Raw genomic sequence first — 18,311 nt, forward strand, 5'->3', positions numbered from 1 at the left:
ACAGAACCGATCATATCAGCAATACCCTCTGGAAGTGTCGTTCATTCTGTCGAATCACCTACAGCACCAGAACCGTGTTCAGCAGCTCCCATTCCACATCAAATCGAAGACGATGCGCTGCCCCTCGCACTTGCAGTACAGGACCAAACTGCGTCAACATCTTCCACAGCACCCAATCTATCAGTAGCTGCTTCATCAGCAGGTGCTGACTTCTTATCTGCTCGTCAAGTCCGCAACATCCTAGAAACTGATACAGCGTCCATAACCAGCCCACCAGCCTTGCCATCGGCAGATATTGTAGCAGATGCATCAGCAACTGTTTCACCACTTGCACAGATAGCTCCAGCGTCTTTTTTGCCTGACGGTGATCCTTCTAATCACAGTTTGATGTCAACAGGCTCAATATCCGCTGAAATGTCCGAAGGTCAGATACAGGAAGAAGTGCTACAACCACGACATTCGATGGTAACCAGATCGCAGTCAGGTATTGTCAAACCCAACCCCCGATATGCTTTACATGTGTCTTTGTCTTCAGATATTCCTCCAGAGCCGAAAACAGTCAAAAGTGCTCTTGCATATGTTGGCTGGAAACAAGCTATGATTGATGAATACCAAGCTTTACAATCTAACCACACATGGACTCTTGTTCCCCGACCCACAAATGGGAATATAATAGGTTGTAAGTGGGTTTATAAGGTAAAACTCAACACTGATGGTCAATTGGATAGGTTAAAAGCTAGACTAGTGGCCAAAGGGTTTCATCAACAGGATGGGGTAGATTACACTGAAACCTTTTCCCCTGTTATAAAACCGGGAACCATTCGGTTAGTTATATCTGTTACATTGGTGAAAAATTGGCCGATTCGTCAATTAGACGTTAAAAATGCGTTCTTGCATGGGTTTCTTACCGAAGATATCTATATGGATCAGCCCCCTGGTATGAGAGATTCTACCTACCCGAATCATGTGTGTAAACTCCAGCGAGCTTTGTATGGCTTGAAACAGGCTCCGCGAGCCTGGTTCAATCGGTTGAGTATGTTTTTAATTGATTATGGTTTTTCTTGCAGTTTAGCTGATCCATCTTTGTTTGTCCTACATACATCGGCTGGTATATTGGTTTTATTAATATATGTGGATGATATGTTGTTAACAGGGTCTTCCATGGCTCTAGTTCAAACATTTTTGCAGGTTTTAAGCAAGGAATTTTCTATGAAAGACCTAGGACCGTTGCATCATTTTCTAGGAATACAAATTCAGCCAACGGATTCTGGGTTACATTAGAATCAAACTCGCTATGCCTATTCCATTTTGGAGAAAGCTCAGATGGTCGAATGTCAGCCGATGCCCACTCCACTTGTTCAACGTACCAGTAGTACTACAGAGACGACACCACTGGATGATCCCACATACTATCGTGGTCTTGTGGGCTCGTTACAGTATTTGACACTTACACGATCGGATTTGTCTTATAGTGTAAACTTTGTTTCACAATTCATGCACAATCCAACTATCTCTCACATGAAATATGTTCGTCATATATTGCGGTATCTTAAAGGAACCATTCATTATGGTCTTTTTTTTCAAAAAGATACCTCGCTTGTTCTTCGTGCGTTTTCAGATGCAGATTGGGCAGGTTGTCCGACCACACGACGATCCACTACCGACTACTGTACGTTTCTTGGTTCCAATATCATTTCTTGGTGTGCCAAGAAACAACACACCGTTGCTCGCTCTAGTACTGAGGCAGAGTATCGGTCCATGGCTCACACTGCCGCGGAGCTCACCTGGCTTGAGTATCTTCTCAAGGACTTGCAAGTGTTTCCTGAAAAGCCGCCTATTTTATATGGTGATAACCTTAGTGCATTGCACTTAACCATCAATCCAGTGTTGCATTCGCGAAGTAAACATGTTGCTCTTGATTATCACTATGTTCGTGAACGCGTTGCTCAAGGAGTTTTGATCACGAGATACATTCCCTTAGCCTACCAAATTGCTGATATATTTACAAAGTCCATGACAAAAACTCGCCTAGCACAATTTCGACGCAAACTATGTCTCCACCCTGGCCATAGTTTGAGGGGGGATATTAGATCAGGGAGTCATAAGGAAGATTCAGTCTCCCAGGAGTGATAAGGATGCTGTGTTTTAGGCTTGAGTAAAGGAGATATAAGGTGAAATCTGTAAATATTTTATATTTGAATGTGTCTAGTGGTTGAGATTCTTAGGGTGATTCGTTCCCTAACTAGTGATAGGTCTTTCGTTATTTACGGCAACTTCTGTTATTAATTCTCTTATTTAAAGTCGAATGTATACTGTAAAGAATACACAGCAGAGGCTTCTCTTCAATAAAAATTACATCTTTTTCACTTTGTTATCTCGCTCAAGCCGACTTAGCTTGTTTTCTTCGGATTTTCCTGAGTTATTTTCTTCGGATTTTCCTGAGTTATTTTCTTCAACCCCTTATTCAGGGGATTTCGGTTTTCCAACTCAGGATCCAGTTATTGGGGAGAGTTCAAGACCTCGATCTCAACCTCCTGATTTAAATATATCTATGGCTGACGATGATGTTGGAAATTCTCAAGAAGCTCAACAGGAGCCATCATTTGACGGGCGTCGATACAACACAAGACGCTCAAATGAGGGGAGACCACGACATTGTGGCACCGGCGGTCATTTACATGGTCATCATTAGACATATTTTAGAATATTACTGTGAATTAATTTATGTATAATTACATTTTAATTGTTAATTAATATCATTCTTATTTCTGAAATTATATTTAATTACATCATTATTAAATTCACTTTTATTTTTTCATTACAAATTATTAATTTTATTTAAATATTGTAGTTTAAGTATACAAATACCATAATATTAATTTTGTAATTATAATATATTCAAATAATAATATATACTATTTTTATTTTAAATATATTATTAAAAATATATTAATATATTTTAAAAATATGCAAAATGTGTATGGGGCCGTCAGGTGTGACCTGGCGCCTCTCAAAGAGGCGCCAAGCCCTAACCTGGCACCTCTCAAAGAGGCGCCAAGCGGTACCTGGCGCCTCTTTGAGAGGCGCTAGGTCCTCTTTTCGCCTGCCACGTGGCAGGCGAACCCCAAATCCGTAAATAAGTTTTTACGGACCCCAAATACCCAAATAAAGTTTCCCCCGATCCTAATTTGGCAAAAAGCCCGGAGTTCCATGTGTGCTTGGGTTCCAGTGATAGAGATCAGTTCAGAGTCAGGTATACATAGCGAGAAATAAATAAATAATTTTTATTCTCTCAAGTTTTCTTTCTTTCTTTCTTTTTCTCACTTTTATGGTATTGTTTTGTTAATAGTTCTCTTTTGTATCCCTCTGAATATTTTTTTAATAAAATAAATATTTGTGGTGTATACATTAGTAGTTGTATTTTATGGACGGTGATGATATGGCCGGAATGAAATTGAGATTATCAAAAATAATTCATAAACAGTTGGTGTTATATTTTATGGACGGTGATGATATGGCCGGAATGAAATTGAGGTGCGATTGGCTAAAACATGTAAGAGAAACAAAATGAGGTGGTTGTAGATAGTCACGGCAGCTACTCCAACACTCAAGAAGTGAAAAGGAATACTTAAGAGTTTTATTATTTAAGAATAACATACTTTTGTCTATATAGTTTTTCTCTTTTTATGCCATAGAAGTTTATAACAAATATGGTATTTCTCTGATAATTCGATGATAATTCGGTCATCTACTTGGTATGGTATATCGTCAATTATTTAAATGAAAATCCTGTGATTATAGATATAATGGAGATATGTCAAACTGTGTTTGATAACGTTAATTTCTTCACGCAAAAACTCGCCTTGTTAAAATAAGATAGAGACTTTTAGTAATAATTCAAGTGCTAAAATGTTCGGTTCTTCCTTATTTCGGGATGAACCGCATCTTTGGCTCACCGGACTATTATCATATGGATCTAACTAACTCACTTTTTGCTATTATTATGTAGCATCAATTATATTATACAAATTAATCACTTTTACATCGGTATTGGTATATTAAATTTTTTTCTAATATTTGATTATTAAATTAATATTATATTATGCACTGTTTATAAATATTTTATTCATGTTATGCAATTATCTATTTTATATATTAATACTAAATTAAATAATAATAAATTAAATTAACAACTACAATAATTTACAGATTAATTTCATTATGGTGGTTTGCATATTAAAAATAAATCATTTTTAATATTTAATCAAGTTGTCTAAATATCATTAAACTTAGTTAATATTACTTAAATGGACTTTTTTTTCACTAATTTTTTTGATTGCTTTAAAATTTAATTAAAATATTTCTATGATATTAAAATGATATAGTATTATTAATTAATCGTTTTAATTTTATCAAATTTTTTTTAATTAAAACAATCGAATTTTTTTAAAAATTAAAATTTAAAAATATAAAATTAAATTAAAATTTTAAATTAATTCGATTAATTATTTTAATTTAAATTGAATATTGCGTTTAATTTGAAAATCATTTTCTACTGTTGATTGAGGTGATGGAATGATAATTGCTTGGTCTAGACCACCGGTTTAATGATATATATTGAACTTATTAAAAAGTTGATGAAGCCTAATTGTAAAAGATTTTTCTATATCTTTATTTAAAAAGAAAATTTTGATATTTGAACTTCTAAAAAAATTGACTGATTGAAATTAGTTTCCTGTTTAAAAAAAATTAAGTTAATTTTAATAAAAATAAAGAAGAGAACGATTATTTAGACCTTAAACATTTTTTACATAAATTTATCAACATTCATTGTAATCAAACAATAGAAACTAAGTTATTTTCTTGAAAGGCATTTTCCATATATGTTATTTTCTATGAAATAAATGGAGTCTAAAAATGAAATCTAAGTTTTTTTATACGCAAAACTCAAGAACCGTAGTTTGGTAAATCTTGACAAAGAATCTTGAGCCTAAAATGCAGAGTTTACAGCTTCATCGAAAAATAAATGAAAAACTACACAGTTCACTATTCAAGAAGATGCCTGTTCAGCCTTTTTAGGCTCTAAAAGCTTTAGCTCCTGGCGCCAGCTTTCCAGTTTTGCCAACTTCTCCAACTGCTCTGGCTTCATATCCTCTGGTGCAGTTTTGTGCAGCTGGCCTTCTGCTATTCGAATCTGGATGAAGTGAACAACATTCAGATCAAACAATCATTGTGAACTCCAAAATTTTCCACAAAACCAATAGAGCCACTACCAAGAAAGAAGCTGTTTGCAAGTTAGTAGTGTAGAATAGTAAAATTGTGTTACGAACAGTTGGAGATGCCTTCGAGCTTATTACTCGTATTAAACCCAGCTGAGTCGCTACCTAGCAGTAATGTGCTGTCTTTACCAGGCATCACAAGCCATTAATTTGGTTTTACATCAATGATATCCGATGATTGAACATAGATAAACCAATGGTCACAAGACAACAAATGTTGTTTTGAACATGCTAAAACAAGGGAAAGGAGAAATAGAAGAAAGGGAATAGGGAGAAAAAAAAAAAAGAAGCAAAGAAGAGAAAGAAGAGAGAGAATAAATCAGTTACAGCTCAAGAACTCTATTTATCTTTCTGTCGTGGCTTCAGTAACTAATAGCTTATGTCATAAAGCAGTCCAACTAACAATCTAACTAAACTATTCTCAACTTATTTTCCTCTCTTTTGCATTTGATAATTACTGTGATCGTCAATCACAACTCACAACGGGCAATTGCAACATGATATCAGGCATGAAGTGGGTATTAAAAATAGTAGGTGCAAGAGGGAGTAGTTGATATGGAAAGGGAAAGTATGCTGAGATATTACAAGTACGAGACTGCTGAACTCAATACAGATAAATTACTTGTTGCAGTTGACTTTCACCAAGGATGTTTTTTACCCTTATCTTTTGCTTAGATCATGGATGAAATAATCAAGCAGATAATAACTAACCACAGAAGCTAATTACTGATAACATATTTCTGATAAATGAAAGAAATGGCAAGGAAGCTAAAAACAAGATTGGCCAAAGCATACATGGATCTAAGGGTTTTTAACTAAACAATGTATGTGCATTACAACCAGATGCAGGAATAACATAATATTAGATATAGAACATCCAAATCAGTCTCTATTTCTAAACCTATGTTGTATTATACAAGGGTGATACTATAGAATCGAAGAACTCAGAATGATGATTTAAAATAATATAATGTATAAAATTTAACTCCCATCTTCTTCTTCTCATTTTTTGTAAACACCTCTTAGAGGAAAGGTGTGATTATCAATTAGGTACTTAATAGCTGTGATTTACCATCACAACTTACAAAAAGTTGATCCCAAATGGATTAAAGTGGATAGAAATAATTCATAGGTCAATTTCAGCAAGTTAGAGACTCGACCGTTGTTCAGTTGAGTTTTTCCTTTATGTAATTACGTATATATGAGCAGACATATGCATATACTCGGGATATGTTCACAATGTGCAGGTACAGAGCAAAGCAGGTAAAGCGGTATAGACCAACATTTTGGAGCATGAAAAATACAGCACGTGATCAATGGCAGTAAGTATTTTGAATAAATATCAAGGCAACAGAAGTAATCTGGAAATCGCATTTGAAGAAAATGTCTCAACGCACAGAAACGAATATGAATGATGAATTCTTAACAAAATTGCTTTAATATGCATCTGCATCTGCATGCATTTTGCACCAGCTAATAATATTAGCTTTTTGGCACATCTAGAAGGGGGAGGGGGATAGCTATGCCATTTCTTAAAAGTGCATGATCCAGTGAAGAACAAATGACATTATTATAACAAGGAAGGATTAAATACGGCTAAACATGCTTCTGAATTATTTTTTTTTAATATTTTATTGTAAAGTTACGAAGCTTATTTACTATTTAAGAATTCTATTAGCTTTAGAATTTCTTAGTTAGGATTGGCTTTACATCCCTGTTATGAGTTTGTTTACCATTCCCAATTAGTTACCGTTAGAATAATGGATGAACTATAAATACCTATATCTAGCTATTTCAGTTGGAGAGCTTATTATTATGATTATGACCGAGAATTAATATAAGTTTGAGAATTTATTTCACTACTCTTTGAGAATTTGTTTCTCATACATTATTCCACTCCCCCACCCCCAGGTTCAACATAATATTACCTTCTTTTTAAGTGCTCGAATTCTTTTATCAATATCTTGAGATGAAGCACATGGATCTGAAGCCTCAGTCAAGTCTGCTGGAGTACTAAGAACAGAATTCACAGAAACAGCTAGCTCATTCATTTGAGATGTCAATGACTTGACTGATTCTGAAGTGTCGCTGACACCTTCAGCAGGTTCTTCATTTTTCAAATTGCCAACTGCCATTGCTTCCAAGTTTTTCCTCTTTTCAAGAGCAGCCTGCTAATAATAATATGTTAATCTCACTTGTGCGCAAATTTACAGTCAAGTACACATGAAAATTCCTTTTAAAGATATCACTAAATGTTATATTCACAAAGTTCTAAGATATAACTAGGCAAGGATTTCACACAAAATTTAACTTCATTGACATCATATAGTATTGACATTGAAACTGGGTAACCAACTAGCATATTTACTAACTGCACAAAGGTGCAGGCAGTATCAGCATTTATGACAAACTATCAAAACAAGCATACTACAATATTGGCTGGTGACAGAGATCTCAAATATTTTTTAGATGACAGAATAAGCATGAATAAGCTTTAGCACTGAGAGAGAATGTGATGTAGTTACTTGAAATACTGTAAAAAAATGTTAGAGATAGTAAAGTACCAAGTTAAGGGCACCCAGACAGTCAAAACTTATGTGGATTGAAGCTCTGATACGAGTGTATCAAAAAATAAGGTTTAGCAATTGGGAGCCTTAAAGTTGATTCCTGAGGGAAGTTAAGGTTAATAACTTCCATTCCAAGTATAATGGGACTCTTTAAGGTGATTAGTCGCCTCAAATGAAGTATCAATTTGAGCATTCTAAATGGAGATGTTACTAGCATAACTAAGAAAACTTCCGAATATAACCAAAAGCATTTACTTGATTCAGAAATTTGATCTCACTTCTTATCAATGCCAAAGGTGTCTTTGTATATTCCCAAGAGACCTCTTTATCCATGCTATAGAGGAGAACTAAGGCTTGAACTGAGATTAGACATCCTATTTTTTCCTATTAGCTGAGACTTGCAGGAATAAATACTTAGGCATTGGAGTTAGATGGGGATAGCATTGGAAAAAACTGTCAAATATGCTTCAAATTTAGGAGTTTTTTCCCTTTTTGCACTCATGATCAGAATTTACAATCAGGAAGCAGCACATGCACAGAACTTGATTTAGAAACCAACACTACCACAGCTTCTGTAAATAAAACTTATCTTACTGGTGTGAGTGTGGACTGTGGACCACAATAAATCTAGTGCTGACAGCTGCATATTTACTCCTAACTGCAGAACACATATAGGTTGCAGGAATAAAAACAATCAATGATATAAAAATGTTTCAACTTACAGACCATGATTAGCTTTTCCCTTCCAAGGATGGAAAAAGAATGACAAACTGATGAATATAATTTCTATATCCATCATAAATGAAATTGACGCAAGACCATAAGCACAAGTGAGGAACATACCTGTAACCTCTTCTCTTTCTTTCGTTCATTCCTCTTTACTGATTTTGTCTTGTGTTTTACATCCAGATCTGGGTCATAACCTGGAGGCACTACTTGAGATTGCATCTCCTTTTTCAACTGCATCACAAAAAGAAAATGAAACCATATCATCTGTTTTTTACTTTCCCAAAGAGAAAACGATGTCAACTTAACTAAGCCTTTCTATTCTTTTAAATTGTATCCTTCAAAAAGGGCCAATTTCAACAATTTGACCATTTTTCCAAAAGAAATTATATCATGTCGATAAGTGATATAACATAGGAATAAGAAATCTAATATTTCATATTTATTTGGATTGAATCAACAGCAACAACTACTATCACAATAATAGTAACAAAGCCTAATCCCAAACCAAATGGAGTCAGCTACTACAAGGATAATTTTTCACCATTCAGCTCCGTTTGAAACCAATTGAGATCAATATCCCTTCTTTGTATTGAACAGCAAGCCAAAACCATTTTATCAACAGATACCGTAGCAGATACAGCCATTTCAAATAGAAGCAAGCAACAAGGATGACAAGTAAAACGACTTTACAAGAGTCATAACTGTGGATTTCTTTTCAACAAAATGTAAATGTTGCAACCAAGGATGTAATGGCACTTTCAAAAATTTTGGAGAAAGGCGCATTCATATTCAGTTCCAATGCTACACTTTAACCTCTGCTTCAGAAGAATAGTGGAGCTACAGAAATAGAGGTTGCAGCCTTCAGTGTTGCCGGAAGCCAGCACAGAAGTTCTGGCTAAAATTGCTCTCTGGTTGTTGGAGGGTGGTCCAATATTTGTGATAACAAAAATACTCGAAATTGATTACACTAATTGTAAAGATCAACACCACACAAAAACACTACTTTTACAAAGATTCAACATCCTTTTTCAATTCTGAGCAACCAACAGAAAATCAAGCTACACGCGCACATTAGTCAAACATGAATCAAACTTAAGGGTTTTGGACAAAATCATTGCACATGAAAGAATTGATATTGACAACAGTAGAAAAGATTAGATACCAGGGCGCCTTTGGATTGGTAGATGGCGACTTCATCTTGGGGTACATATCCAGCGCGAATCCGGATGGGTTTTCGAAGAGTGCCATCGGGTCGTCGGGTGGGAGCTACAATTCTCTCTCCTTCTTTTAGGGTTTTGCTTAACTCTGCCATTTTCTCCAGCTGCTCTTCTTCTCGTCTTCCTCTATGCTTACTGCTAGCCATTGATTAATTAATTCCTTCCTATAAATCAAATTGGGGCAATTGATTGATTGATATTTTGTGCTTTGAATTCACTCACTCCCGTCCTTGCTTCGCTACAGCTTGCCGCAATTCAAGAAATTTAAATTGGATTTTTTAAAAATTTATAAAAAAAAAATCCATTTTTTAAAATTAAAAAAAAAACATTGTTTTATTATTCTAATTACATGTTCATCATTATGTTTTAAATTTAAAAAAAAAAGTTGGGTATATGTAATTAAAGTTTAAATTTTAATTTTAATTATTATACAGTTTTAATTTTTAATTCATTAATTATTTAATTATTAATTTCCATAAAAAAAATTATAAAAATGTACAAGAAACTGAATACGACAGATCTATTCATAGTTTTGCTCCCCTCTCCTGCTTCCTCCTTTGTGTCATCAAAACCCTAAAATTGCCAACTGTGTTAGAGATGGTAAATTCGACTGATTCTGAAGCTGGATGGCGTTTTTCTTTAAATTCAGAGTAATGCCGAGGTGGATTCTTTTTCCATTTCAGTTATAGAGGGAGTGAAAGAGGAGGGAAGAGAGAATTTTAGGATCTGTTCGCTTAAAAAAAATTAGAGCAATTATTTTTTAAATGGAAAATAATAACTCTTTCATAATAAAAAAAATATATTATAATTTTTTGTAATTAAAATTAAATAAGTATTTTAAAAATATTTAAAATTAGTTAATATTATTAAAAAATAAATTATTAGTACATGAAAAATTGTAGATAAAATTAATTAAGTTTTAAAAAGTTTTAAAAAAAAAATTTTAATTATGAAATTTATAAACATTTTTTATTATTAACAGATGAACGCATTTTTTCGCTTAAAATACAGATTTCTTAGAAATTAAAAACTAAAAAATTACTTTTTAAAAATTATTTTTTATAGAGAGGTTTATTATTTAATTTTTAGATATTATAATTATTAATAAGTTAATTTCTGTATTTTTAGAAATTTATTAAAATGTTATCTTTTCTTTTCATTAATAAAATAGTTATTCTATTCTTTTTTCGTTAAAAATAAATTAAAAATGAGAGAAAAAAATTTTAAATTTTATTTTATTTTCAAATAAAATCTCTTACTTAGTTTTTGAATAATGATATTATTAACAAGTCAGTTCCTATATTTTTAAAAATTTATTAAAATGTTCTTATATTTTATCATATCTATTAAAATATTTTTATCATTTCTTTCTGTCAACGAAATAGTCCTTTCTCCGTCTTCTTCTTTTAAAAAAAGAAGAAAAAAAAAAGAAGAAGATAATGATAATGAAGGAAAAGAAAAAGAAGAAGAATGAGAAGGAGAAGAAAAAGATGACGACGAAGAAGAAAAAGAATGAGAAGGAGAAGATGATGTCTCCTTCTCCTTAAAAAAAGAATAAAATAAAAATCAAAAAAGAAAAAATAAAAAGAAGAACTAAACAAGAAGAAAAAATAGACGGCAAGACTATTTTGTTAACAGAAAGAAAAAATAAAAAACGTTTTAATAGATTTTTGAAAATATAGAGATATTGATTTATTAATAATGGTAATATCCAAATATTATTTTTTTTATATTTTTGGATTGGGGAAAGAAAAGGGAATGTAATGGTAAATCTTGGAATTTTTTTTTAAACAAAACTCATGCCATCACAAAAGAAATGGTCAAAGAAATGCTCTTGCTTACGCTCTTGGCAAGGTGACTCTTTTGTTGCATGTTTAGTTTTTGTGTTTGTGTATATTCGCTCAATCTTCCATAAGCTAGAAAACATTTTTTTGGTAATTTATATAGGTTGATATCCCTTCTTGTTTTGTTGCTTTGATATTGGAGAATTGTGAGCTTCCATACTCAAATCATGGACATATCATTTTGACAGACCCTTCACCAACCTTATTCTATCAAATCAGTAGCTCAGAAATTCGTTGCTTGGTTGACATTCCTGCTAGCCAAAGACTGCCTTCCATTTTAAATGGTGATATGGCCAACTTTTAAAATCCATAGTGGCTCCTCAGGTATTTAAAGTTTATTTAATTACCATTTTAGTATATCTTTTCTTTTCGTGATTCCATGACTTATCCATCTCTTCCATATGTCAGATTCCTTCAGAGCTATTGGACTCTTTCATTTCAGCCATTAATAAAGGAAATATACGAACTATGCCTAATAGAAGCATACCTGCAGCTCCTCATTCTACTCCAGGTGCTCTTCTCTTGGGTGATGCATTTAATATGAGGCACCCTGTAACCGGAGGGGATGACCGTGGCACTCCCCGATATAGTTGTTTTGAGAAATCTTCTCAGGCCTCTGCATGATTTAAGTGATACCAAAAACTTCTGTGAATATCTTAAATGTTTTTATTAACTTGACATTCTTCTTCTTCCTATAGGTTGCATCAAGTATAATTTTTCCAATAATAAAGGCTGAAGGAGCTCAACGGATGTTGTTCCCAAAAATCATACCAGCATATTGTAGACCTCTAGCTGTTTGAAAGCAAGAAAATGAAGGAGCAGCAGCAGTGAAACTTTGCAGCTTTGTATTCTTTTAATTTGGTGAATGAACTAACAAGTAGTGGGGTGAAATTTTGAGTTGGATTATTAACAATTTTTTTTATTATTTAAATTAGGGATTAGGAATTTATTTGTTGATTCTTTTATCATCTTCTCTACTAGCTATAAATTTGCCAATACAAGTCTTTACTATTTTTAGGGAACTTAAATCATTATCCAATCTTCAGTGAGACCCTTAACTTTTATTGCCAATAACTATGATACAAGCCCCAATTGGGGCATTAAAACTCGATATGTTTTCATGTTCTCTTAACACCTATAGTTCATTGATATACTTGCACAATAATCACAAAACTAATGCTGCGAAGGCAGTTTTTTTTCATTCTGGAGAATTAGCACAATCAACATTACGTCAAAATTTTGATCCTCTGCAGGCCTAGTGGATGTATCTCTGAAATAACTGGTAATCATCTCTTTGAGCTCAATCAACACGATTATGTTTAGCACTGCTGAATGAGGTTAACAGCTGAAAGAATATGTGTACAACGCATCATTCTCTTTTATCCTCTTCTGTTTCATCCTCTTGATCATAAACATCTGTGGTCCCACCGTTCTGCACTTTCTTTTCAACTAAACCAATATCACCATCTGACTTTCCCCTTGTTAAAGAATGAGCTTCTTCATCATCCGATTCCTCTCCCACTTCTTCCGAGTAGGCATACCTGTGTGGGTTGGCAGAAAAAGTCAGGCATATAAAGGTTTGTGGAATTTGGCCACAGACCCAAATGTTAATGCACAGACATTTTTTAATGAAATATATATATATATATATAAATCAAATAAACTCAGAATATACTATTACTATACCTTTGAGAACTTTGAGAAGGAGCCCAGAGATAGCAAATAACACAAAGCAAGGCGAATGCAAGAATGTCCCAGAAAGCAGTAATGATCCAAGCACTTTGCCAACGCTCATTAAATGGATCGGTTGCTTTGAAGTAAACCTATGAGAAAGCAAATCAAAATATGAGCAAACCACATCCACCACTTAATGTCTGGAAGAGCAAATTATATGCATGGAGCTTACAAGTTTTTCCTACTAAAATGAAGCAAATGACATGAACAAGAAAATAGAAAATAACAGTTCATACTTGCAGTAGCATAAGCTACAGGTTGTCGACCATCTGTCGATATCTCCTGCATAACTTGTGTGAAAGCATTAAGCAACATATTTGGCATGAAAGATCTCAATGTCTAGTTAAGGTAGTAGCTTATTGGAACTTTAGCAAGTTAAGCTCAATCAGCATATTAAAGCCTGTAAGAACTAAGAAGGTTCTCTGTCTCAATATGCAAGAAAGAAAATAATGTATTACATATTTCAACTTTTGCCAAGCGAAAATAGGAAGCTAGAAGCTTTCTAATCCAATAAAAGTATGCAATTGTCTATTGGGAAAACAGAACAGGAAAAGACATATGATTATCTTTGGTTGATAAACAGAAGATGCTTTACATCTATCTTCCAAGACAATCAATGGAGATTTGTTTGCATTTTCTCATCATTTGTGGAATCACAAATGATAAATGAAGAATATAATTAGAAGTAAATCTAACAAATTTACACAGAAACCAATGAGCTCTAATGGTGCAGATCATACCTCATAAGCTATCCAAGCTACAGAAGCTATCACTGCCACAGCAAGTGCATTTGAGAACTTCCTATAGATATCCAACTTAACTGAACTTCTTTTTGCCTGCACAATAATAATTTCAGAGTCCAAAAGTCAGAAAGTAGGAAGCAATTGCAATAATGACAACATGAAAACGAACAAGCACTGAGAATAGCAAGATATTAATATCCCAAACAGAAACATATGGCCAAGACAAGTTAATACCTGTAGTTGCTCCAATGTCCTTGAAAGAGAGGTAAATATCCATAGTATCAAAAATGCATCAAGGAATGCATCAGGAAGGACTAGAAACAATCTTGCTCTTCCTGATATATCATTAATACTTCCCACATACTCAGTAATATCCAGTAACTCAGATGCCAAAAAATATGTAAATCCAAGAAGAAGCACCTTTGAGGTAAGACCACCAAGGGTTGTCCGCACAACACCATACCCCATTGATATTGAGAGTATAAGAAGACGAGCTAATGTTTTCCTTATAGCTCCAACTGTCACAACCCAAGTTGTAATTGCAACAGGCCTTATTCCTGTACTGTTAAAATTTGCATATTCAGAATACCAAAGAATCATCTCGAACAATCCTAGGGCAATAACAGCTGTGATACAATGCTGAAGTTGCAATATGTCTTTCCAAAACCTCATGTATTGGGTGAACCAAATAACACTAAGCAACAGATATGCAAGAGACATAAGCACGTAAAACTTCATTAAGGGGGCCATCCTGCCAGGCAAATAACCATCAGGATTCTTCCAAACTGTCTTTCCACTCATTATGAGTCCCTTGAGTTTTGGATCACAAGTGATAAAAAATAAGTTATACATTCCAGTCTTTGTGATGTTAACATACTCATCTCGTATGTTTGCAGATAAGTAGTTACCACCGAATTGTACATTCAAAACAATAGGCCAGTTATTTTCTGTTGCTGAAGGTATCCTAATGACTTCACCTTGCTTGCAACCTTCCAGCTTAGCAAGATCAGGGGTACAACAAATAGATCTTTGTCCCCCATAAGCAGAACCACCAATATTATTCCGGTCAGCTGCCTCAAAAATCACAATCTGTACCAGACCTGTACTGTGTTCCATTTCTGAATGTTCATCAGCTGCATCCTTGGTCCTCCAAAAAGTGATATCCCTAAACCTGTTCAAATCACATTTATATAATAAATCAAACTATCAAGATAAATGCATGAATTCAGCAAGCAGGAGAATTCTGGAGTGGACAAAATCTATGATCTTTGAGAAAATGATATATTACTAGGAACAAGAACGCTATTAAATCCACTGATGAATATTTACACCAGTATACGAACCATTAATATCAAACTATATCACTCTCTCAGCCAGACTTGATTTTCCTCCCTAACATGTTGATTTTGCAGCTAAGCGAAAGCAAAAAACGCCATGCGGCAACTTTGCGAAGTCACAGAAATCAGTCTTCCGTTTCTATAATTTCAGTAGAGACAGAGACGTAGATCGCTTTAATAAGATTACAATATCATAATTTGGCTAAGACATTTGGAAAGAAAAGAAATGGGTAGCTTCGAATTTCAGCTCCCATGGCACTTAAACTCAACAGGCAACTTCAGATCTTATGTTTCTATCATCTATTAATTAAAATTTTGAGCACAATCCAAGATACAACATCATATCCAATACGTTCACTAGAAAAATCCAAGACCCTCAACATATCCTTCAGATCACACATTTTATCTGATAACTCAGAAAGGAATTGAAAGGAACCTGATATAAGAACGGCCATTAGGGACGGAAGAATCCGAGGCGACAATGCCTTCGCTGCCACCGGAAAGAAGGTAAGCATTTCCGACTTCGTTCAAGGGTTCTTTGTTGTAGATGTGGATAGAGGCAAAGGTGAGATTTAGTGTTGAAGATAGGAAGAAGAATGAGAATGCGAGAATGAGAAGACGAGTGGGATAAGATCTGCTTCGAGATGCGAAATCCATGGCCAGAGAGAGAGAGAGAAGGAGATGTTAGCGGCGGATTTGAGGGAGGAGATTCTGAGAAGCAGGTGATGGTGGTTGTGAAGGGAAGGAGAGACTGAGTATGAGAGAAGCAAAGATCGCTGTCGGTGAGGAGAGTGAAAATGTGGATTTTACGCGCCAACATGGACGTGAGCATCCTGAATTAGTCTTCTGAAAAAATAAGAAAGACATACTATTAGATATTTTTCCAAAAAAAAAAATTCCCTATTTTGTTGTTATTTTAAAATTACTATTAACCTATTTTTTACATTTTATAAAATTAAAAAATTCAAAATATCTTTTTTTTCCTATTAAGACTAAATAAGTTTGTAACATAAAACTTTATTTTAATAATATTTATAAATATTATATTTTTTGAAGAAAAATTTGTATTTGAAAAATAAAAAATAAGTAATTCCACATAATCCCTTATATCTCTTGGATGATGCGGTGGAATTGAATTTTGATATGAGATGAGTCTTTACATTCCATTGGATGGAAAGATTTTTGGTTTTCAAATAGTTCTTGTCAATCAAATTTCTTGAAAATGACAATGTATCCTCCATATAATTACCAATAAAAATTGACATAATTTGAAATTACATGCTTTTCAACCACCAAGAAATTTAAAAAAAAAAAAACTAAACTTTTATTTTTGCAATAATAATTTTGTAAAAGTGAAGCTGAGGATGAAGATGTTGAAGATGGGTATTTTTACAAGACTTTAGGATTTCTTTAAAGGTTTGAAAGTGGTTTAATTGGAGAGTGATATATAGGCAAGTTGAGAAATTTCATTCCAACGTTTTTCTGTTTTAATATTTTTCCCAATGAATTTTCCTATTTTGACAAAAAATAAAAATATGATTATGTTGGGGTGGCAAATAATTGATTCTTAGAGTGTTAAGATCTTCAATTTGATTTTTTATTAATGGGTTGTGGTGAGACTCATAAGGATTGTAATGAAAACTGGATTGCTATCTATTATGATTTTTTTTATTTGTATTCATGGGTTTGAATGATTTCTAGATTTTATTGGACTCAAAATTTGAATCTTTTAGCTAAATCCTTGATAGGATTGGAAATATTTACATTTATTAGTTGTGAAATCTGCTTTCTTCTTCTTATATTCAACTAAGGAAGAATAAGTTCTTCTATTTGCATTGTTTGCAGATTTTAGGTAATTATTTTTTCTATTGCTGTTAATTTATTAGTAATTTAAACAATTCAATCTCAATCGCTTGTTGATACTGCATGCGAAATAATTAATTTTAAATTTTATGGAAAACAGAGTAATTAACTTTAAATTTTATAAAAGCATTGAATCGGACTCAAATGATGAAAAAAATGGTTTAACTTCTATTTACGATATCTAATGGAGGCTCACAATAACTTTTATGCTTACGACATTTATTGGAGGCTCACAATAACTTTTCAAAAAGAAAATTTTAAAACAGACGACTTTTAAAAATGCGATGAGAGCTACAGGCCTATCATGCTTTATTTTCACTCAACATGAAAGTTTCATGCTTCAATATATTTCTAAGCTTCCTTTGGAGTCTTTCAATGGGTGTAAGACTCTTTTGATTCATTAATGATCTCTTTCTTGAAGGTATACTTGATTTCCACGAGCCTTCCTGGATTTCCCTGCAAATCATAAGCATTTCATTTGAATTTACTTTATTATTTTAGATATTATTGAAAAAAATAGCTTCCAATAAGTTTTTTTTTATTATTTTAATATTTGTTGAACAAATGTAAAATATTAAGAATATATACAAGCACTCAAAATTGCAATATTCGATAAAAAAATATAAAAAAATTTAATGTGGTTCAACTATAAAATTTACATCAACCATAAAACAAAAATAAAATTTCATTATAATAAAAAGGTATGATATAATTTTTTAAACTTTCAAAATCCTATTTACAGTATATTTTTCAAAATTTCACATAATAAAGAAAAAAATATAATTATTTATAATTTTATCGCTTTTCACCCTCTGCTCTAATACATATTTTTAATTTTTTATTCAATTTAAATCGCAAATTTTAAACTTTTTGAATTATATCACAATTCAATTTATAAAAAAATATATCCAAAATTTAAGATATATAATTAATACAATGTTATTGTAAATTATTTTTAATACCTTATACCTAACGAATTTTTAAAAAAGAAATTTATT

General features: G+C 33.0%; 3 protein-coding genes across 4 annotated transcripts; 1 reads left to right on the forward strand and 2 right to left on the reverse strand.

The window, feature by feature from the left end:
- Nucleotides 1-1,341: 1,341 nt before the first annotated feature.
- On the forward strand, nucleotides 1,342-2,130 carry LOC110619561 (uncharacterized mitochondrial protein AtMg00810-like). The gene has a single exon (XM_021763073.1). The coding sequence runs from the start codon at nucleotides 1,342-1,344 to the stop codon at nucleotides 2,128-2,130; it is 789 nt and encodes a 262-aa protein (XP_021618765.1).
- A 2,782-nt stretch (nucleotides 2,131-4,912) lies between these two features.
- On the reverse strand, nucleotides 4,913-10,053 carry LOC110619680 (partner of Y14 and mago). 2 transcript variants are annotated; one of them, XM_021763219.1, is made up of 4 exons: nucleotides 9,738-10,053; nucleotides 8,690-8,806; nucleotides 7,208-7,447; nucleotides 4,913-5,194 (listed from the first exon to the last, which is right to left on the reverse strand). In XM_021763219.1, the coding sequence occupies exons 1-4, from the start codon at nucleotides 9,936-9,938 to the stop codon at nucleotides 5,051-5,053; spliced, it is 702 nt and encodes a 233-aa protein (XP_021618911.1). In that variant the 5' UTR covers nucleotides 9,939-10,053; the 3' UTR covers nucleotides 4,913-5,050. The 2 variants fall into 2 exon arrangements, with proteins under 2 accessions (XP_021618911.1, XP_021618910.1); XM_021763218.2 differs by having other exon boundaries at nucleotides 7,208-7,450.
- A 2,614-nt stretch (nucleotides 10,054-12,667) lies between these two features.
- Nucleotides 12,668-16,282, reverse strand: LOC110619599 (transmembrane protein 87B). Its single transcript, XM_021763110.2, has 5 exons — nucleotides 15,887-16,282; nucleotides 14,348-15,284; nucleotides 14,111-14,206; nucleotides 13,323-13,459; nucleotides 12,668-13,177 (listed from the first exon to the last, which is right to left on the reverse strand). The coding sequence occupies exons 1-5, from the start codon at nucleotides 16,105-16,107 to the stop codon at nucleotides 13,006-13,008; spliced, it is 1,563 nt and encodes a 520-aa protein (XP_021618802.1). The 5' UTR covers nucleotides 16,108-16,282; the 3' UTR covers nucleotides 12,668-13,005.
- Nucleotides 16,283-18,311: the final 2,029 nt, after the last annotated feature.

Source organism: Manihot esculenta, chromosome 7 (assembly GCF_001659605.2).
Source record: "Manihot esculenta cultivar AM560-2 chromosome 7, M.esculenta_v8, whole genome shotgun sequence".
Taxonomy (NCBI): Eukaryota; Viridiplantae; Streptophyta; class Magnoliopsida; order Malpighiales; family Euphorbiaceae; genus Manihot; species Manihot esculenta.